The sequence below is a fragment of the Tursiops truncatus genome, chromosome 13 (assembly GCF_011762595.2).
Source record: "Tursiops truncatus isolate mTurTru1 chromosome 13, mTurTru1.mat.Y, whole genome shotgun sequence".
Taxonomy (NCBI): domain Eukaryota; kingdom Metazoa; phylum Chordata; class Mammalia; order Artiodactyla; family Delphinidae; genus Tursiops; species Tursiops truncatus.
The window spans coordinates 65,336,590-65,360,245 of record NC_047046.1 but is presented as its reverse complement, the minus strand read 5'-3'; the positions used below and the strand labels follow the sequence as shown (position 1 = coordinate 65,360,245).

The window sequence follows — 23,656 nt, the reverse complement described above, 5'->3', positions numbered from 1 at the left end:
GTCGGCTCGCCCAACACGTGCAGCAAAGCCAATCTACTGACACGGGATTGTGGTGAAGGAAAGTACAGTGTTTATTTGTAGGGCACCAATCAAGGATAACAGGTGGCTCATGCTCAAAAGACCTAAATTCCCTGATGGCTTTCAAGGATGAGTTTTTAAAGACAAAGTGAGGGAGAGGATCATGGGTAACATGATCAGCTCGTACACAGTTTTCTGACTGGTGGGTGGTGAGGCAACAGGATAATGTTTTGGGAACCTAAATCATCAGTCTTCTGGCTCCCCACAGTTGGGGGTCTCTCCTATAGTCGGGGTCAGGATCTGGTGGGGTACTGGTGTCTATAAAAACAATTCAAGAGTGTGTATCAGATTGCTATCTGGATCCCTCAGGGAGGAACCACAGTCCTCTGACTCTGTTTTATGGCTGACTTATTGTTTAAGTTACTATTACTTTTCTTGCTTGACTGCTTTTTCTTTGTTTCTGCATTACCCCGATTCTCTAATTATTAACTTATTGAGCCTGGTCTTTAAAACTCAAGAGGACGAGGAAACCAAAGCTTTTCCTACAAAAAAGAAGCAGGGGACACAGAGAGCTCTGTGACCGGGAAGGTCCCATAGGGTCCTGCTTGGTTTCAGCAGCCGTGAGGTTAACAGTCACCACAGTCATCACCCCCTGGTGTGGAGGGGATCTGGGAGACAAAAGTCCCAACGTCCAATGAGGTTGGGGCATGTTGTCTCCCTCTTTGTTCTATTGGGTTGTTGTGTTGTCACCTGAGGTGCAGTTATGTCCAGCAGTGAGCCCTTGGTCTGGGGCTATGTTCTCTGCGGAGCTAGTGTGCTTCGGGGTGGCAGAGGCTAGCTTGCACTAGCCTTACACTAGCCTCTTCCCAGGTGGAGAGTCATGAAGGGTAAGAATGGCTGGTTGGTGTTAAGTTCTGAGTATAAATGCTAGAGGCCTGACTCAGGATGAAACTACAAGTATGCACTCTACTACTAGTTGAGCAGATTCAGTGAACTCCACGGGGTCATCAGGGGCATACCTTGCAAAGGAACACTTGGTGTCCATGACCAAGCTTTGTGGGGACTCTAACCACAATGTGTATAGATTCTGGGCACAATGATAGGCTACTCCTAGGGACATTTTGTGGATGGCAGCTTTGTAATCCAGAGATCACCCCATTAAAACTATACATTAGAGCATGAACTTGCCAGCCAGAGGAGTCTGATTTGGTTACATTGAGATGGCCATTCTGCCTGGGATATAATTTGAGGCATGGTATAAAAGGGAGTGACTCACTTAAGCATCGCTTCTACTGGCACCATTTAATGTAGAGGGAGGTGAACTCTGGGTCAGAATCCATGCCTGCTGGCAAACTGGCAGAAACTCTTCTAACAGGGCCTGCCAGCACCTGGTGCTCTGCTATCCAGTTGTGCCCCTGGCTGGTTTTGTTCCAGCATATCTCCTGAGACATGGTTAGGCCTGAGGGGTCTACTGGTAATCCTATTATCCATGCTGTACACAGTAAGAGTAATAGGCACATCTAAGATCATTTACATTTGACTGACTTGCAGAGGCCTCCTTTGGGGCCAGCAATCTGGATACTGACCAAAGGTGGGGTATAGTTGCTTTGGAGCATGAACTCATTTACCTCTTCATCTAAGGTTAGGTAGGGACCCAGCCCACATCTGCTGATAGAGGCTGCTAGATACCAGGATCCTTTTTGGATTTCATTTCCTAATGTGGTTGACAACCACTAGGTTGAGGGCCACTTTTCCTCTCTCCGAGATCCACACAGTTCAGCTAGTGGGTCCTGGAGCTATAATTTCAATCTCCAGCAAAATTTGTGATGAATTTGTTTTAATTAACCAGCCTTTATAACCCAAATAATGAGTCGTAGCTGGTGGCCCTAGATTCGTGACTGATACTGAGTCATCTTCTGGGTCAATAAAATCTGTATAATCATGATTCTAAGGAATTTGGTAGGGATTTGTCCTCTCAGGCTTTCAATTATAAGAGGATCATATTGCACAATCTGCCCTTGACTGGGTTGCCAGTGTGTGGAAGACAGAGAGACAATGGAATAATCAGAATGGTAAGGGGAGTATTCACCTGGTGAGTGGATGTGAGTGGCATCCTCTCTAATGTCAAAGGATTGGAGGTTCCCTTTTAGTACTAACAGGGGAGTCTTTGGAGGAGACTGGTAGTACGTGTGGTGGTGTTTAGAGACATGAAGCTGGGAATTAAGTAGTATTAGAGCCTGGGGCCAAATTTCTGTCCATTTGGGGGACAACACAGTGTATAAGAGCTTGAGGAGTATATCTATGTGTAGGCCATTGTGTCTTTCTGTAAGTCCAGCTGCTTGAGGCTGGTAAGCTAAGTAGAATTCCACAAGATTCCGTATTCTAGAGCCCATGACGGAACAACTTGGGAGGTGAAATGGGTACCTTGATCTGAATCTACTCTTGGTGGGGCAAAGGGGATGAGCACATACTTGATTAAGAAGGAGGTCACATAATGGGAAGCAGCCAGCAGACATCCAGTGAAGGTATGGATGATGGTGTTTGCATACCTATTAGATTTCATGGAGGGCAACAGCAGCCTGATAAACTCCGTATGCCATCTGAAGTAGAGTCTGTCGCTTGGGGCATGTGTCCCCACCAAGCATCTTTCCAGAGCTTTGTTCGGGAGCAAAGGAAGCAATTATCTACCACCACTTTGGCTAGAGCTGGAGTAAAGGGCATACACCTGTATGCCCAATCAGTAAGTGCTGTCACTCCCCTATGGCCTGATATAATATGGGCCCACTCTGCTAGTGGGTATGGCACTGAGGAATAGTTGTGTCCAGGGTCACTTTTGGTACTCCAGGAGGGGGCTCATACATGTAATTTAGATGAGTCTGTAATGTTACTATATGCTTCTGGTGTTTGCTGTGTGTGTGTGTGTGTGTGTGTGTGCAGAGACGAGTGACCCTAATCGGCATGTGTGAGTTGGCTATTTCTTTCCAAATGGAGGCACCCCAGATGGGCTTTCTCTGAATCATGAAATTATCCTTTTGCCATTGTCCAGACTAGACTGTGAATCCATTGGCTACCTCCCAGGAGTGAGGGAAAAATATGTGCCCTTAGAAATCTCATTTTTATGATCTGTCATAGATCAAGGTACACTGCCTCTAACTCTGCCAGTTGGACCGAGTCAAGAAAGCTGTCCTATACTAGGGATGTGCCATGGCCTATGTGTACAATGGTGGTGCTGCCAATGGTGAAGAATACCAACTCCCTTTCCATGTCAGATTTTGTTTGCAAGGAAGGGCCTCCCCAAACTACTAGATGGGCTGGCATGAGGGTGCCACTAGTTGCACCTCAATGTCAGTGAGCAAGGGGCTGGGCATGGGGAAACCACTTTCCTGTAATTTGGAAAGACCCTTGATATCAGATTTAGCCCTTTTCTGAAGGTGCTATTTCCATTTTAACAGTGAGGCCTCAGTGGCCGTGCCGAGCCTCTGCCAGGTTGAACCCCTCACAAAGTGGAGGAACATGGCCTTGTAATTTGGGGGGGACTCCCTGTAAGAAGAATTATCTGGATTTGGGGCCAATTAGGGCCTCTTCAGGATTGGAGGTGAAATCTAGGTCATCTGGGTTGCTCTGTTCAAAGAAGTGATAGATCCATTGACCCATACCAGTCTTACAGAGAGGGAGTCAGGCCTCATCTAGTGTTTTCCATTGGCTTTGAACCTTTGTGGTAATAACCGCAGTAGAAGGGTGATCTCAGTGCCAAGCGTTAAAAATCCAAGTAAACAGGGGAAGGGATTCTCTTTCTATACCTTTAGGGCTAGTGCCTTTGGGTTTGGACTCTCCCTGGTCATTGGAAGCCTCAATTACGGTGTTTCCCTTTTCCCACACGGAAGGCTAGAGGTTGCCCAGAGTTGGGTATTTCCCTTCCCCCAGGTCAGTGAGGCTCTGATAAAACCCCAGCAGGTTAGGCTCTGGTTAAATACTTTCTCCTGAGGCCAAACCTTATTAAGAAGAATAGAATGCTCTGGTGTATTTCAGAATGGTTCATTTTCCCCTCCCCTTGCCATAAGCATGAGGGGATTTTTCTCTGATATTTACTGTAGAACCTGAGGTAAGGTTTTGTGAGTTTACAGGAGGTAAAACTCACAAAAGTGTGGGGTCCCCCTGGATGATTGGGTCCCCTTAGAGTTTTTAACTCAGAGCAGTCCACACTGAGCCTCCAGCCAATCTCATTGTGTTTTCAATTTGCATTTCCATAATAGCTAATGATGTTGACCAACTTTTTTTTTTTTTTTTTTTTTTTTTTTTTTGCGGTACGCAGGCCTCTCACTGCTGTGGCCTCTCCCGTTGCAGAGCACAGGCTCCAGACGCGCAGGCTCAGCGGCCATGGCTCACGGGCCCAGCCGCTCCGCGGCATGTGGGATCTTCCCAGACCGGGGCACGAACCCACGTCCCCTGCATCAGCAGGCGGACTCTCAACCACTGCGCCACCAGGGAAGCCCTGACCAACTTTTAATGTGCTTATTTGCCATCTGTATATCCTCTTCAACCAAATGTCTTCTGATATCTTTTGCCCATTTTCTGATTGGATTGCTTATTTGATTTTTCTCTTTCTTTCTTTCTCTTTCTTTCTTTCTTACTATTTTTGCTATTGAGCTTTTTCTTCTCAATTGGATTTTTTTTATTAATTTCTTAACAGCTCCATTAAGGTATCATTCATAAAACATACAATTCACCCATTTAAAGTGTACATTTCAATGGATTTTAGTGCAACCATCACCACAGTTGATTTTAGAACATTTTTATTATCCCACTTTCCCTCTTCCCCTCCCTCCACCCCCAATCCTAAGCAACTACTAATAGTCTGTCTCTATTGATTCCCTATTCTGGACTTTCATATGAATGAAATCATATATTATGGGATCTTCTGACTGGCTTCTTTCACTCAGCATAATGTTTTCAAGGCTTATCCATGTTGTAACCTGTATGAGTAGTTTATGCCTTTATACGGCTGAATAGTATGTCAGTGTATGGATATACCACATTTTGTTCATACATTTGTCAGTTGATGGGCATTTGAGTTGTTTCTACTTTTTTGCTATTATGAATAATGCTAATGTGAACATTCATATGTGAATTTTTGTTTGGACATATATTTTTGTTTCTCTTGGGCATATACCTAGGAGTAGAATTACTGACTCTATGTTTAAGCTTGTGAGTGATCACCAAATTGTTTTTCAAAGTGGCTTCACTGTTCTACATTCTCACATACTTAGGAGGGTTCTGATTTTTCCACATGCTTGTTAACATTTGTTATTGTCTGTCTTTTTTATTTTAACCATCCTAGTTTGTCTAAAGTAGTATGTCACTGTGGTTTTCATTTGCATTTCCCTAATGAGTAATAACGTTGAGCCTCTTTTTCTGTGCATATTGGCCACTTATATATCTTCCTTGGAGTAATCTATCTAAAGGCTACTGAAGTCTTAAGAAGTATATTCAAGTTATTTGCCCAGTTTTTAACTGGCTTGTCTTTTTATTATTGAGTTGTAGGAGCTCTTTTTATGTTCTAGACACAAATCCCTTATCACATAAGTGATCTGTAAATATTTTTCTCATTCTGTGGGTTGCCTTTTCACTCTTGATGGAGTCCCTTGAAGTACAAGAGTTTTAAATTTTGATGAAGTAAAATTTATCTATATTTTCTGTTGTTGCTTGTGCTTTTTGGTGTCATATCTAAAACACTCTTATTACCCCAAGGTCATGAAGATGTCCTGTTTTCTTCTTAAAGTTTTATAGTTTTAGCTCTTACATTTAGGCCTTTGATCCATTTTTTTTAAAGATTTTTTTGATGTGGAGCATTTTTAAAGTCTTTATTGAATTTGTTACAATATTATTTCTGTTTTATGTTTTGGTTTTTTGGCCGCGAGGCATGTGGGATCTTAGCTCCCTGACCAGGGATTGAACCCACACCCCCTGCATGGGAAGGTGAAGTCTTAACCACTGGACTGCCAGAGAAGTACCTGCCTTTGATCCATTTTGAGTTAACTTTTGTATATGGTATGAGGTAAAGGCCTAACTTCATTCTTTTGCATGTGGATATCCAGTTGTCCCAGCACCATTTGTTGAAGAGACTATTTTTCCTCTATTGAATTGTCTTGGCACTATGTCAAAAATCAATTGACAGTAAATGTGAGGGTTTATTTTGGACTCTCGGTTCTATTCCATTAATCTATATATCCATTCCTAGGCCAATATCATGTCTTGATCACTATAGATTTGTAGTAAGTTTGAAATCAGGAAATGTGAATTTTCCAACTTTGTTCTTCATTTTCAAATTGTTTTGGCTATTCCAGCTCCCTTGAATTTCCATTTGAATTTAGGATCAGCTTGTCAATTTCTGCAAAGAAACCAACTGGGATTTTGATAGGGATTATTTTGAATTTATAGACCAATTTGGGGATAATTGCCATTTTAACAATATTGTCTTCTGATCCATGAACATCGGATATCTTTCCATTTATTTAGGTCTTCTTTAATTTTTTTCAGTAATGCTTCTTAGTTTTCAGAGTATAAGGTTTGCACTTCTTTTGTTAAATTATTCCCCAAAGTATGAAACTATGTATACAAGCCATTCTGAGGGTGCAGCTACACCGTCAGATCTTGCTAGTTCTACCTCAAATCTGTGATATTCTCAAAAGAGATCACAGATTGGATCGAACAGCACAAATATAATACCATGAAAGACAGAAGGCAACTGAAATTACCTGTGTTATAAAGCCTAGTTCAGAGCCTTAGCTGCACAGTCAAATCACCTGGGGAACTTAAAAGCTATCCATTAGATAGGAATCTCGAGGGGTGAGACTTAGCACTTTTTAAAGCTCCCCAGGTGATTTCAAAGTGTAACTAAGATTGACATTTGCTGTTGTAAATTATCAACTAACTCATCTTCTAGTCAAAGACAGTGCTGTAATAATAGTAGCGACTTATTTTATCAGGTTGATATTTCATCTACCTAAATTAAAATAAGGTTGTATAATTGAAAATTATTTGGGAACTTCTTTGAGAAAGTATTTGAATTACTATTTGAACTGTTCAAAAATGTGTTATAAAACATTTCAAACAGTTGCAAAGAATAGTACAATGAACCCCCATGCATCAATTTCCTAACTTCAACAACCATCAACCAATAGCTATTCTTGTTTCATCTGTCCCTCCCACCCATTTTCCACTGTCACCCGAATTTTTTTTTTAATAAATTTATTTATTTATTTTTGGCTACATTGGGTCTTCGTTGCTGCACGTGGACTTTCTCTAGTTGCAGCAAGCGGGGGCTACTCTTTGTTGTGGCGTGCGAGTTTCTCATTGCAGTGGCTTCTCTTGTTGTGGAGCACAGGCTCGAGGCGCGTGGGCTTCAGTAGTTGTGGCATGTGGGCTCAGTAGTTGTGGCTTGCGGGCTGTAGAGCACAGGCTCCATATCTGTGGCGCATGGGCTTAGTTGCTCCGCGGCATATGGGATCTTCCCGGACCAGGGATCGAACCCATGTCCCGGATTCTTAACCACTGCGCCACCAGGGAAGCCCCACCCCAAACATTTTTAAGTAAACCCTAGAAATAATATTTTACAATATCTGTAAATGTTTCAGTATGTAATTCTGAAATATTGGAATTGTAGCTCTAAAAGATTATTTTAAAACTTATCCTCTATATCATTATTGCACCTAAAAGTTTTAACAACATGAGGTAATTTTTATGTTATGTAGGAAGATATGATAAGAGAACAGAAGATATATCATCAGTACTTGGCACAGCGGCGTGAGGAAGAAAAAGCTCAGGAGAAAGAACTGGACAGAATGTTTGAGAAAGAGAAGGAAAAGAAGATTGCTGAGAAGGACAAGGAGCTGAGACTTAAAAAGGAGGCAAGAAAACAACTTTTGAATGAGGTCATGTGTACAAGAAAACTGCAAGTTCAAGAAAAGTGTAAGGAAATTAATTATAATTATATTATATTTGGGCCTTAATTCAATTTAAGTAGCAACCAAAATATTTATTAAATAAGTATTATGTGTGAAATACTATGAAGAATGTAAAAAGGATTAAGGCAAGATCGCTGCTTTGCAGGGACCTTACCTAATTGAATATTTGAATATCTTTCTGCAGTTGTCTCCATACATCCATACTTGCATGCCTTTGCTTGTGTAGTTTTCTCTCCCTATGATACTTTTGATCTTGAGAAATCCTGGACATCCTTCAAGGCCAGCTCAAATATCTCATTCCTTGAGAGGCCCTCTGTGTTCCTCTATTCATAATAAATCTTCTTTCTGGGGTTCTCACCATTGCTTGTTCACATCTCTTAGCATACCACTGAATTCCCTCAGCTTCAGTGCTTGGTCACAGAAGGAAATATTTGTTGAGAGGATTTCTATACCCAGATGTAAACATTTACTAGTAGGGTACTATGGACTTCACACTAGCTGTCTTTGCAAGAGAAAGCTCATCTTGGTTCCACTGGTTAATTCTCCACTCCAGGAATTATAATGGCAGTTGAAAATTGTTAAGCCAGTATTAGATGGAGTTTTAAGAGATGAGAAGAAAGCTTCTATGATAAAATGATTTCTGTATTGTCCCATGATAAATATTTTAGAATATATTGAGAAAACATGGAAAATTTAAGTATTTGGAACCATTTATAAACAAGGAAATAAAATCAACCATAATGCACCACCCAGGAATAGCTACTGTTCACAACTTCCTGTATTTCCTTCGAGTATTTTTTATTATATATGTCATTTCCCCTCACCAATTAGGATCTTGTTGTATATATTTTTTTTACAGCCTGCATTTCCCACTTATCATTAACATTTTTCCAGGTTATTTTTCTTCAGTTGTAAGATTTGTAATGCTGCCTAGAAATCCATTATAAAAATGGACCATAATTTATTTTACCTAAACACAGCTAATGGCCCTTCAGCTTGTTTTGAATCTTTTTCCTCCTGTGTTAGCATTGGAGGTTACTGTCTCTGTACATAGGTTTTTTGGCTCATATATGATTAAGATAAATTCCTGTAAATGGATTTGGCACCAAAGATATGTACATTTTAGATGTATATTGCCTGGTTTTATTTATTCTTTTGTGAACTCTGTTCTGTCATTTTTTTACCTACTGGGTTGTTTAAGTTTTCCTTATTTAATTTATAAGAGACTTACATACTGTTTTTCCAATACTTATTTTGTAATAAATAAAGTCCCCTATTAATATAAATGGCAATAGAACTGTTTGTCCTCAAGAAGAGAAAGGTGAGAAGTGTTCAAACAGTGGTAATCTGGTATGAAAAAGGCTGATCATAGATTTCAATGACAAATGATTAAGAGAAAATCTCTGTAGATTGCAGCACTTATGAATCTAAACCCTATTCTTTCCTTGAAGGAGATGACTACTTCTACCTTATTAAGCTAAGATCCAGCCCAGTGATTCTAAGCTCTGCCTTTCTAAAGACAATATGGCATTGATGCCCCGAAAGATGTCAGCAAGTCTTTTCTGAAAAAGTCATTCAGCGGGCTTCCCTGGTGGCGCAGTGGTTGAGAGTCCGCCTGCCAATGCAGGGGAGGGGGGTTCATGCCCCGGTCTGGGAAGATCCCACATGCCGCGGAGTGGCTGGTCCCGTGAGCCGTGGCCCGCTGAGCCTGGGCGTCCGGAGCCTGTGCTCCGCAACGCGAGAGGCCACAGCAGTGAGAGGCCCGCGTACCGCAAAAAAAAAAAAAAGTCATTCAGCAAAAATTACTTTTGTCTTTCTTAGTGCAACGAAAAGCAAAAGAACAGGAAGAACGTGCTATGGAACAGGAATGCATAAATGAAGGTCTTAAAGAGCTTAACCGTGAAGAGAGGGAGGATTTTACAAGGTATGATTTTGTTTTCTTTATTATTACTAACTAACCAAAAATAGGAGATTTTTAGCATAGAAGACAATGTGCCATAATTCATGTATTATTGATGTTATTTTACATCAGTCTTACGTTTGTCCTAAAAGCTCAATTCAGTTTATAAAATTTCATATAAAAATAAGCAACAACCATTTTGGTAAAATTAAATTCTGTACATTGTGTAATTCTGATTATACACATTAGGTATTAAACTAGATAAACATCTTAAAAAATAAAACAAATTAGAAACATTTTTTATAAAGTAGGCACCAACCCTAAATCATAATGAAATAAGTTTTTTCCCCCATGAAATAAACCCGGAAATACAGCATGACCTAATTAGTTAGATTAACAGAAATGGCTTATGGGGTTATGATTCCATGCAAATGTCCCAGGAAGATTTTTTGTAGCCTCGCTGAGCTGGAAAACTGAAGTGCTCTGGGTGCTTTGAGATGTACCACTTCCCTCCTCGGGCAAGTGTCCCTCTGATCACCATAATCAGGCTCAGGTAGAGAAAATTGGCTGATGCCTCCTTGCAGCCTTTCACAGATCATAGCAGTCCCTTCCCACTGATGACTATGACACCCAATTCAGGTGACCAGTGTGGTGGAGAAAGAGGACCTGGCTCCTCTAATTGCTGGTCACCCTCCCTGTACCTAGGGCCTGTTCCCCGGCTCACCCATATTTGGTGCATAGAAATAAGCTCTCTTCTTTATAGGAAGAGTATGGTTTATATACCTGAGCCTATTGTTACTTGGGGGGCACTACCAACAATATCTGGCCGACCCTACTGACTTCCTCTACTTGTTCTGCTCTGGAGGTCCTTCCTTCTCACTTTTGAAAAGTCTGTTGTTGGAGATGTGAAGGGAATTTAATGAATAACAACTCTCTTCCCTGCCCAACTTTTATTTTTTTCTTATTTTAACATCTTTATTGGAGTATAATTGCTTTCCAATGGTGTGTTACTTTCTGCTATATCATAAAGTGAATCCGCTCTACATATACATATATCCCCATGTCCCCTCCCTCTTGCGTCTCCCCCCCACCCTCCGTATCCCACCCCTCTAGGTGCTCACAGAGCACCGAGCTGATCTCCCTGTGCTATGCGGCTGCTTCCCACTAACTATCTACCTTACATTTGGTAGTGTATATATGTCCATGCCTATTTCTCGCTTTGTCACAGTTTACCCTTCCCCCTCCCCATATCCCAAGTCCATTCTCTAGTAGGTCTGTGTCTTTATTCCTGTGTTACCCCTAGGTTCTTCATGACATTTTTTTTTCTTAGATTCCATATATATGTGTTAGCATACGGTATTTGTCTTTCTCTTTCTGACTTACTTCACTCTGTATGACAGACTCTATGTCCATACACCTCACTACAAATAACTCAATTTCTTTTCTTTTTATGGCTGAGTAATATTCCATTGTATATATGTGCCACATCTTCTTTATCCATTCATCTGTCGATGGACACTGAGGTTGCGTCCATGTCCTGGCTATTGTAAATAGAGCTGCAGTGAACATTTTGGTACATGACTCTTTTTGAATTATGGTTTTCTCAGGGTATATGCCCAGTAGTAGGATTGCTGGATCATATGGTAGTTCTATTTTTAGTTTTTTAAGGAACCTCCATACTGTTCTCCATAGTGGCTGTATCAATTTACATTCCCACCAACAGTGCAAGAGGGTTCCCTTTTCTCCACACCTTCTCCAGCATTTATTGTTTGTAGATATTTTGATGATGGCCATTCTGACTGGTGTGAGGTGATACCTCATTGTAGTTTTGGTTTGCATGTTTCTAATAATTAGTGATGTTGAGCATCCTTTCATGTGTTTGTTGGCAATCTGTATATCTTCTTTGGAGAAAGGTCTATTTAGGTCTTCTGCCCATTTTTGGATTGGGTTGTTTGTTTCTTTGATATTGAGTTGCATGAGCTGCTTGTAAATTTTAGAGGTTAATCTTTTGTCAGTTACTTCATTTGCAAATATTTTCTCCCATTGTGAGGGCTGTCCTTTCGTCTTGTTTATGTTTTCGTTTGCTGTGCAAAAGCTTTTAAGTTTCATTAGGTCCCATTTGTTTATTTTTGTTTCTATTTCCATTTCTCTAGGAGGTGGGTCAAAAAGGATCTTGCTGTGATTTATGTCATAGAGTGTTCTGCCTATGTTTTCCTCTAAGAGTTTGACAGTGTCTGGCCTTACATTTAGGTCTTTAATCCATTTTGAGTTTATTTTTGTGAATAGTGTTAGGGAGAGTTCTAATTTCATTCTTTTACATGTAGCTGTCTAGATTTCCCAGCACCACTTCTTGAAGAGGCTGTCTTTTCTCCACTGTATATTCTTGCCTCCTTTACCAAAAATAAGGTGACCATATGTGCATGTGTTTATCTCTGGGCTTTCCATCCTGTTCCATTGATCTATATTTCTGGTTTTTTGCCAGTACCATATTGTCTTGATTACTGTAGCTTTGTAGTATAGTCTGAAGTCAGGGAGCCTGATTCCTGCAGCTCCATTTTTCTTTACAAGATTGCTTTGGCTATTTGGGGTCTTTTGTGTTTCCATACAAATTGTGAAATATTTTGTTCTAGTGCTGTGAAAATGTCAGTGGTACTTTAATAGGGATTGCATTGAATCTGTATATTGCTTTGGGTAGTAGAGTCATTTGCACAATATTGATTCTTCCAATCCAAGAACATGGTATATCTCTCCACCTGTTTGTATCATCTTTAATTTCTTTCATCAGTGTCTTATAGTTTTCTGTATACAGGTCTTTTGTCTCCTTAGGTAGGTTTATTCCTAGATATTTTATTCTTTTGTTGCAGTGGTAAATGGGAGTGTTTCCTTAATTTCTCTTTCCGCTTTTTCATCACTAGTGTATAGGATTGCAAGAGATTTCTGTGCATTAATTTTGTATCCTGCTGCTTTACCAAATTCATTGATTAGCGCTAGTAGTTTTCTGGTAGCATCTTTAGGATTCTCTATGTATAGTATCGTGTCATCTGCAAACAGTGACAGCTTTACTTCTTTTCCGATTTGGATTCCTTTTATTTCTTTTTCTTCTCTGATTGCTGTGGCTAAAACTTCCAAAACAATGTTGAATAATAGTGGTGAGAGTGGGCAACCTTGTCTTGTTCCTGATCTTGGAGGAAATGCTTTCAGTTTTTCACCATTGAGAACTGTGTTGGCTGTGGGTTTGTCATATATGACCTTTATTATGTTGAGGTAAGTTCCCTCTATGCCTAGTTTCTGGAGGGTTTTTATCATAAATGGATGTTGGATTTTGTCAAAAGTTTATTCTGCATCTATTGAGAGGATCATATGAATTTTCTCCTTCAGTTTGTTAATATGGTGTATCACATTGATTGATTTGCGTATATTGAAGAATCCTTGCATTCCTGGGATAAGCCCCACTTGATCATGATGTATGATCCTTTTAATGTGCTGTTGGATTTTGTTTACTAGTATTTTATTGAGGATTTTTGCATCTATGTTCATCAGTGATATTGGCCTGTAGTTTTCTTTCGTTGTGACATCTTTGTCTGGTTTTGGTATCAGGGTGATGGTGGCCCTTAGAATAAGTATGGGAATGTTCCTCCCTCTGCTATATTTGGAAGAGTTTGAGAAGGATAAGTGTTAGCTCTTCTCTAAATGTTTGATAGAATTTGCCTGTGAAGCCATCTGGTACTGGACTTTTGTTTGTTGGAAGATTTTTAATCACAGTTTCAATTTCAGTGCTTGTGATTGGTCTGTTTAGATTTTCTATTTCCTCCTGGTTCAGTCTCAGAAGGTTGTGCTTTTCTATGAATGTGTCCATTTCTTCCAGATTGTCCATTTTATTGGCATAGAGTTGCTTGTAGTAATCTCTCATGATCCTTTGTATTTCTGCAGTGTCAGTTGTTACTTCTCCTTTTTCGTTTCTAATTCTGTTGATTTGAGTCTTCTCCCTTTTTATCTTGATGAGTCTGGCTAATGGTTATCAATTTTCTTTATCTTCTCAAAGAACCAGCTTTTAGTTTTATTGATCTTTGCTATCGTTTCCTTCGTTTCTTTTTCATTTATTTCTGATCTGACGTTTATGATTTCTTTCCTTCTGCTACCTTTGGGTTTTTTTGTTCTTTTTTCTCTGATTGTTTTAGGTGTAAGTTTACGTTGTTTATTTGAGATGTTTCTTGTTTCTTGAGGTAGGATTGTATTGCTCTAAACTTCCCTCTTAGAACTGCTTTTGCTGCATCCCATAGGTTTTGGGTCATCGTGTTTTCATTGTCATTTGTCTCTAGGTATTTTTTGATTACCTCTTTGATTTCTTCAGTGATCTCTTGGTTATTAAGTAGTGTATTCTTTGGTCTCCATGTGTTTGTATCTTTTACAGATTTTTTCCTGTAATTGATATCTAGTCTCATAGTGTGTGGTCAGAAAAGATTCTTGACAAGATTTCAAGTTTTTTAATTTACCAAAGCTGATTTGTGTCCCAAGATATGATCTGTCCTAGAGAATGTTCCATGAGCACTTGAGAAGAAAGTGTATTCTGTTGTTTTTGGATGGAGTGTCGTATAAATATCAATTAAGTCCATCTTGTTTAATGTATCATTTCATGCTTGTGTTTCCTTATTTATTTTCATTTTGGATGATCTGTCCTTTAGTGAAAGTGGGGTGTTAAAGTCACCTACTTTGCTTGTGTTACTGTTGATTTCCCCTTTTATGGCTGTTAGTATTTGCCTTATGTATTGAGGTGCTCCTATGTTGGGTACATAAATACTTAAAATTGTTATATCTTCTTCTTGGTTTGATCCCTTAATCATTATGTAGTGTCCTTCTTTGTCTCTTGTAATAGTCTTTATTTTAAAGTCTATATTTTCTGATAATAAGACTTGCTAATCCAGCTTTCTTTTGATTTTCATTTTCATGGAATATCTTTTTCCATCCCCTCACTTTCAGTCTGTATGTGTCCCTAGGTCTGAAGTGGGTCTCTTGTAGACAGCATATATATGGGTCTTGTTTCTGTATCCATTCAGCCAATCTATGTCTTTTGGTTGGAGCATTTAATCCATTTACATTTTAGGTAGTTATTGATATGTATGTTCCTATTACCATTTTGTTAATTGTTTTGGGTTTGTTATTGTAGGTCTTTTCCTTCTCTTGTGTTTTCTGCCTAGGGAAGTTCCTTTAGCATTTGTTGTAAAGCTGGTTTGGTGGTGCTGAATTCTCTTAGGTTTTTCTTGTCTGTAAAGGTTTTATTTTCTCTGTCGAATCTGGATGAGATCCTTGCTGGATAGAGTAATCTTGGTTGTAGGTTTTTCCCTTTCATCACTTTAAATATGTCCTGCCACTCCCTTCTGGCTTGCAGAGTTTCTGCTGAAAGATCAGGTGTTAACCTTATGGGGATTCCCTTGTATGTTATTTGTTACTTTTCCCTTGCTGCTTTTAATATTTTTCCTTTGTATTTAATTTTTGATAGTTTGATTAATATGTGTCTTGGCATGTTTCTCCTTGGAATTATTCTCTATCGGACTCTTTGTGCTTCCTGGACTTGATTGGCTATTTCCTTTCCCATGTTAGGGTAGTTTTCAACTATAATCTCTTCAAATATTCTCTCAGTCCCTTTCTTTTTGTCTTCTTCTTCTGGGACCCCTATAATTCAAATGTTGGTGCATTTAATGTTGTCCCAGAGATCTCTGAGACTGTCCTCAATTCTTTTCATTCTTTTTTCTTCATTCTGCTCTGCAGTAGTTATTTCCAGTATTTCATCTTCCAGGTCACTTATCCGTTCTTCTGCTATTGATTCCTTCTAGAGAATTTTTAATTTCATTTATTGTGTTGTTCATCATTGTTTGTTTGGTCTTTAGTTCTTCTAGGTCCTTCTTAAATGTTTCTTGTATTTTCTCCTTCTATTTCCAAGATTTTGGATCATCTTTATTATCATTACTCTGAATTCTTTTTCAGGTAGACTGCCTATTTTCTGTTCATTGTTTTGGTCGGGTGGGTTTTTTCCTTGCTCCTTCATCTGCTGTGTATTTCTCTGTCTTCTCATTTTGCTTAACTTACTGTGTTTGGGGTCTCCTTTTCACAGGCTGCAGGTTCGTAGTTCCCATTGTTTTTGGTGTCTGTCCGCAGTGGCTAAGGTTGGTTCAGTGGGTTGTAGGCCTCCTGGTGGAGGGGTTGGTGCCTGTGTTCTGGTTGATGAGCCTGCATCTTGTCTTTCTGGTGGGCAGGACTGCATTCGATGGTGTGTTTTGGGGTGTTTGTAACCTTATTATGATTTTAGGCAGCCTCTCTACTAATGGGTGGGGTTGTGTTCCTGTCTTGCTAGTTGTTTGGCATTGGGTGTCCAGCCCTTGAGGTTGCTGGTCATTGAGTGGAGCTGGGTCTTAGCGTTGAGACGGAGATCTCTGGGAGAGCTCTCGCCAATTGATATTACGTGGGGCCAGGAGGTCTCTGCTGGACCAATGTCCTGAACTTGGCTCTCCCACCTCAGAGGTTCAGGCCGAACACCTGGCAGGAGCACCAAGACCCTGTTAGCCACACAGCAGCTGTGCAAACTGGGGCAGCCTATTTTATTTTCCATGCCTCAGTTTCTCCATCTCCAAACTTCTGGACCTCCACACTCCAGAGGCCCTCCTTTCAACGTGCTGCCTCTCCCCTTCTGTGCAGGTCCTAAGCCCCTGCCCAACTTTTGAGTCAACTGAGAAATAAGAAAAGTAGTGTGAGCAGAAGGTATTACAGTTACCTACTGGTGTATAACAACACACCCCCAAATTTGTGGTTTAAAGTGAGTTATGATTATGTCTCATGATTCTGTGGTTGACAAGGCTCAGCTGGGTGGTTCTTGCTTGGGGTCTCTCATGTGGTTCAAGTCAGATGCTGGCTGGGGCTACATTCATGAGAAGGCTCAGCTGGAATGCACACCTAAGATACCTATTCATATAGCTTGTAGCATGTACTGACTGTGCCTGGGGATCTCATCTGGTATTACCAGCCGGAACACCTACACATGGCCTCTCCATGTGGCTTGGGGTTCTTACAGTGTGGTAGCTGGTTTTGAGAGGGATAGTTCCAACAGCAAGCATTCCAAGAGACAGGAAGAGCAAGCTGCCAGGCCAATTAAGGACTACATCTAGGATTGCTATAGCATCATTTCTGTCATATTCTGTTGGCCATAAAAAGCAGCCAGTGGCGCAGTGGTTGGGAGTCCGCCTGCCGATGCAGGGGACACGGGTTCGTGCCCTGGTCTGGGAGGATCCCACATGCCGCGGAGTGGCTGGACCCGTGAGCCATGGCCACTGAGCCTGCGCGTCCGGAGCCTGTGCTCCGTAACGGGAGGCCACGGCAGTGAGAGGCCCACGTACCGCAAAAAAAAAAAAAAAAAAAAAAAAAAAAGCAGCCATGGGGCCCATCTAGATTCAGTGGGATGGAGAAATAAGCTCCACCTCTTGATAGGGGAGTAGAGGTCCACATTGCAGAAGAGCATATGAGAGGGGGCGATATCACTGTGGCAGTCTTTGGAAAATGGAATCTGCCACACAGAGGCGTATGCATGCTGTAATCTCTATTTCTGATAAAGTCTTATATTAATAATGTGGCTTATAGATTGTAAAATGGTAAAACTGCTATGGAAAACAATATGAAGTTTCCTCAAAAAATTAAAAATAGAAATACCATATGATCCAGTAATCCCACTTCTGGGTATAAATCCAAAATAAATGAAAGCAGGACCTTAAAGAGATGTTTGTATACTTGTGTTCATAGCAGCACTATTCACAGTAGCCAAGGTGGAAATAACCCAAATATCCATTAACAGGTGAATGGATAAACAAAGTGTGGTATGTACATACAGTTGAATATTATTCAGCTTTAAAACGGAAGGAAATCCTGTCAGATACTACAGCATGGATGAACCTTGAGGACGTGCTAAGTAAAATAAACCAGTCACAAAAAGACAGATGCTGTATGATCTCACTTACTTGAGGTACCTAGAATAGTCAAATTCATAAAGACAGCAAGTAGAATGGTGGTTACCGAGGGCTGGTGGGAGGGGACAAAAAAGAGTTGTTGTTTAATGGATATAGAGTTTCAGATTTGCAAGACGAAAAGTTCTGGAGATCTGCTTCACAACAATGTGAATATACTTAACACTACTGAACTGTACACTTAAAAATGGTTAAGATGGTAAATTTTACATTATGTGTTTTTTACCACAGTAAAAAAAATCACTATAAATTTTAAAATGTGGCTTATATATTTTTAACTGTGGCTTATATATGGAGGAAATCATCTAGTTAATACTGAACAGAATGAGTCAAACTTACCCACCCGGTCACCAGCAACCCACCCAGTCACCAGCAGTGGCAGACCACTGCAGGCCTCCCATGCAGGGAGAATATGCCCCCTTTGATACAGAAAGCGGACAAGAAATAGGCAGAACAACTTGTTCCATTTTACCTTCTTCCTTGGAGGGGAGTGAGAGGGGATGGAGAGAGGCCAAGGGCTCTCTCCACATAGCAGTCAATATTTTGAATGAAGAAGAGACATTCCCTCGCTAAAATCAATTTGTTCTAAGGTTGTCTTAATTATTATTGGGTAATAAACACATTATTAAATTTTTCATCTGTTTCTTCCCCACTCACCCTGATTTTAATGGGAATTTTAATTTGACTTTAAAAATTACATTTTAAGTGTAATGGTCTACATAAATCCAAATACTTACTTTGACAGTTTTATACTTTGACATTTCTGATACCTTAGACGCTCCAGTTTAGCCCAGGAGTACAGGAAGCAACTTCAGATGCAAATGTGCTCCCAACAGCAGGCCCGTGAAGCGGAGAAGGAGGAGGAACGCCGAGAGTTTGAAGCAGGGATGACCGCAGAGAAGAATTTCCAGGACAAGATCCAGGAGATCCTGTCCACCCATCAAGTGCTGCCCCGAAATATTCATCCCATGCGGAGAGCATGCCCTAATAAACTTCCACCATAGTTTCATAAACATCAACCTAGTTTTTCTCAGTCTTTTTCTATTTTAAACTATAGCATGCCTGTATATCCCTTTTAACTCATGGATAAACTGTTCTTTTATACTGAGTTTGCATAATTATATGCCACGAAAGTTTCTTCTTACAGATTAAACTGTTCCTTTTTGAGATTTCATAGACTGACAAATCTGAATGATATACTTCCTATCACATAGTTATTTTCCTTATTTATCTCCATGCCTCCCTTTCTTGTTCATTTATTAATAGCTTCACTTTCTTCCATCCATCTGCCAATATGCCCATTTCCTCTTGCCTCCTTTCTCTTCTCTCTCACAGACATAATTCACAATATTAGCAGGGCATTTTTGCAGGAAGAGCTGGGACTATCAGCCACTTTCATTAACCTGCTTATTCAGTCATTAAACAAATGTTTACTGAGTGCCTTTCATGTGCCAGCACCATTCTGGATCCTGAGACTTCAGCAAGAACAAAGCAAGCCCCTTGCTCTCATGGAGATTACATCCTAGTGGAGGAAACCAGGTAGGTGTTAAGTGCTATAGGCAAGAAGTGGCAGGAGTGCTATTTTATTTTATATGTGATAGAATAGATCTCCTGGAGCAGCTGATATTTGAATGAACCAGCCATGTGGCTGTCTGGGGGGAAGACATCCCAGGCAGAAGAAAGAGCCAGTGCAAGGGCCTTGGGGCAGAAGTCTGCTTAGTGCATATGAGGCTTTGCATTTGTGCTGGAGTAGAGTGAGGAGAGAGAGGTAGAAGACTAATTGGAAAGGTAGTGGGGGCCAGATGATGTAAGGCCTTGGAACCAGGGTAAAGACTGGCTTTTACTTCTATAGGAAGCTGTTATAGGGTTTTGAGCAGAGGAGCAACGTGATACGATGTAAGAGGGTTGCTGGCTACCATGTAGAGAATAGACTTCAAGGAGACAAGAAACAAGGATTCAGTTAAGAAGTGATCACAATATCCCAGGTTAGGGGTGATGGTAGTGTGGTAGCCAGCCTCCAAGATGACCCCTAATAATTCTCGATGTAGAGAATGTACACACAGAAGTATGTGTTTATGCCCTCGTATAGTCCCCTTCCACCCTGAATCTTGGGCACTATGTAAAATGTGTGCATATACTGGTTAAAAAAGAAAGGTAGAAAGAAATCGACATGTTCATATTCCTAAAGTTCAGTATTATAATTATTTCTACTTCTTTGAAAAGTTCCCTCCAAGGCTTTTTTTATATGGATACTCATTTTTACATTGTAAATACTCTGCCATGTTTCTTCACCTATCACATTTACAAATGGCTACATAATAGTCTACTGTTTTTCCTATAATTTATTAAACATTAGACTTTGAGTTTATTTCAAATTTGTCACTATTACAAATTTTTCTATACAACATTCCTTTGAATTGTTTCCTTAGAGTCATGCGGTTCCCTGGAGTGGGATTTTTGGGTCAAAGGGGATAAACATTTATATACTTTTGCTTTCAAGCACCACATTTGCAAAAGAAGTTTTTAGAGTTGCAGACTCTTTAGGGAAATATTTTCAGGGCCAGTTGGTATTCTCCCTGAAGGTTTAAAATGTATTTAAGCAAATTGTTTGCTAGAATCTCTGAGAGGTTTTTTCTTTAACCTTTCTACCCATTCATCCACTCTTAACCTCAGCTCTGGGAATCTAGCTCCTCCTTTGGATCCTTTCGAGCCTCCCTGTGGCCAACATTAATCTCTAATCCAAAAGTGGGAGTGGGAGTCCTGGCCACAAAAAAAAGAAAAAAAAAGTCTATCATTGAAGTTTTGTTGAAAATCAACTGACCGTTAATATAAGGATTCATTTCCAGACATGCTACTCTGTTCCATTAATTTGTCTGTCCTTACACCAACACAAAACTGTAGTGATGATCACCGTAGCCTTCAATAAGGCTTGAAATTGGTAGTGTAAGGCATCCAATGTTGTTCTCTTTTTTTCCCGCCCAAAATTGTTTTGTCTATTCTAGTTTCTTTAAATTTCCATATAATCGTTAGGATCATCTTGTCAATTTCTACAAAGATGCCTACTGAGATTTTGATAGTGATTGCATTGTATCTATAGATCAATTTGGGGAGAACTGCCATCTTAACAATAATGAGTTTTCCAACCCTTGAAGATCTATCTCCCTATCCACTGAGGTCATGTTTAAATTTTTAAGCAATATTTTATGGTTTTCAGTGTGCAGGACTTGTGCTTCTTCTGTTCAACTTATTCCTAAGTGTTTCTCTTCAGTGCTATTAGAAACAGAATTGTTTTCTCAAATTCATTTTTGGATTTTTCATTGTTAATGTATAGCAATGTGACTGATTTTTGTATATTGAACTCGTATCCTGTGACCTTGCTAAACTCACTTATTAGTTCTTGTAGGGTTTTTTTGTTTTTTCTTTTTTGAGATTGTGTAGGATTTCCTACATTCAGGATCATGTCATTTGCAAATAAAGACAGTTTATTTCTTTCCAATTTGGATGCCTGTTGTTTCTTTTTCTTTCTTTAACTGCACTGGTTAGTGCAATATCAAGTATGATATTGAATAGAATTAGAAAGCATAGACATTCTTGACTTGTCCCCAGTTTTAAGGGAAAACGCTCATTCTTTAACCATTAAGTATGATGTTATCTGTAGGTTTCTCATAGATGCCCTTTACCACGGTGAGGATGTTCCCTTCTCTTCCTGTTTTATTGAGAGTCTGTATATAAAGAGGTGTTGGAGCTTATCAAATGCTTTTTCTGTGCCTGTTGAGTTGAACATGTGATTTTTGTTCTTTTGTTCTATTAATGTGGTGTGTTACATTAATTTATTTTCAGATATTAACTAACCTTGCATATCTGGGATAAATGCCACTTGGTCATGGTTTATGGTTTATTTTTTTTTATTAAGTTGCTGCATTTCATTTGCTAATTTTCTTTTTTTGTCATTGTGTTGATCTTGGTCTGTTGTGTATCTTCCATCTAGGTCTCTTGTGATGTTGTCTGGGTTTGGTATCAAGATATTATCGGCCATATAAAATGAGTTGGAGAGTATTCCCTCTTCCTTTATTTTCTGAAAGATTTGTTAAGGATTGCTATTATTTCTTCCTCAAATGTTTGATAGAATTCACCAGGGATGCCACCTGGGCTTTCTCTGTGGAAAGATTATTTTTTATTGCTAATTTAATATTTTTACTGACTTAGGTCTAATCAGATGTTCTGTTTCTTCTTGAGTCAGTTTTGGTAATTTGTGTTTTTCTACAAATTTGTCCACTTCATCTAAGTTGTCTAATTTAAACACATAAAGTAGCTCATAAAATGTCCTTATAATTATTTTAACTTCTAAAGGGTTTGTAGTAATGTGCCCCTTTCATTCTACTTGGAATTTGGGGTTATTTTGCTACTCTGTGACCAGAAAATAACTAGAAAGTATGACCTCTCCATCCAGTGTCTTTCCCTGCCCCCAACCCAGAATAACTCTCTACCAGAGAGCGTTGCACTTTGATGATTGAAGCAATGTTTAAAAACAAAAGTAAAAATCACTTATTGTTGAATTATGCTGTTTATCTTTTTCTTATTTTTATGTAAAGGAAACTAGCCTTTCATCATATAGATGCAAACATTTTTTTCCAGTTTTTCTGCCCTTTTGATGGCAGAGCAAGGGTCTGGATTCCTGACATTTTATTATCTGGTAGGGCTGATTTCACCACTTTGGTCTCCTTTTACAGTTTTTTTTTCAGAGCTATCATATCGTTTTTTTTTTTTTTTCCCAGATCAATACTAGTATCATTTGATTATCCCAGTAATATTTTCATTCAGATTGCATTGGGTTTATAAATTAGCTCAGGGATGCTGTCAACTTTACAATGTTGCATTTATTCAAGAAAATCCACTAAACCTTGGTGAGAATGGTGGGAGTCTATGGCATTTTGGCCTGGAGCTGCTTCCAGATCCCCCTCAGCTGCAGGGACCAGTGGTTCTGTCAGGGCAGAGTAGGTTGTAAGGACCTACCTGCAGCCTCACTGCCAGAGGGGGTTGATTTGATTGACAGCAAATTTGGAATAATCCATGCTTGGTACATTGTCAAAAGAGCAATCTTGGTGGCAATAAATCAGGGAATGCCAACATCACAGCTAGCTTGAGACTGTGATACTGGTTGGAGCAAGCAACAGACAGACCAGCCAGAAATTTCACAGGACTATCTGGGGAACATGACAGCTATTATGGGCTTTGATAAGCTCCCACATATTCTTGGTGATATGGAAACTGCTTAGACAAAAATCTACATGCATGCTTATGAGAAACCTAGCAGGCCCTCATAGTCTACTGATCCTTGGCCACACATGAGGCCTTGCACATACAAAAAGTAAAAGCTGGGGCGGATTTGCTAATGGCCTAAACTTTGAATGTGTTCCCCACCCCCTCACACATATCCATCAGCAGAAGGTGGAAGCCTTACTAGCTCACTCACTCACTGACCACCCAGGGCAACCCCTGGGAAGCCATGCTTAAAACTAAAAAGAGGAATTTAAGAAAATGAGCAGAGACATCAATGTTATTTTTCCAGGTGATATAAAGGGTCACATGAAGTCAAGTATGTGTAAATGACTTGATTTACCATAAAATGTTATACATACATGGGCATTATTATCGAGTCCATTCACCTAGTGCAGGGAAATCGATAAGAAAAAGATAACCCAGTAGAAAAATGTACGAAAGACTTGTGCAGACACTTTGCAAAGGAGGATAGGAAAATGGCCAATGAA

At 39.8% G+C, this 23,656-nt stretch overlaps 1 protein-coding gene across 1 annotated transcript in view; it reads left to right on the top strand.

The window, feature by feature from the left end:
• The window catches only part of CFAP53 (cilia and flagella associated protein 53), a 67,885-nt gene extending 46,375 nt beyond the window's left edge, over nt 1-21,510 (top strand). The window contains exons 6-8 of the mRNA XM_019937060.3: nt 7,770-7,986; nt 9,804-9,906; nt 18,664-21,510. Of these exons, the coding sequence (XP_019792619.2) occupies nt 7,770-7,986; nt 9,804-9,906; nt 18,664-18,892 (549 nt within the window). The 3' untranslated portion in view covers nt 18,893-21,510. The remainder of the gene's footprint in view (nt 1-7,769; nt 7,987-9,803; nt 9,907-18,663) is intronic.
• The last annotated feature ends 2,146 nt before the right edge of the window (nt 21,511-23,656 follow it).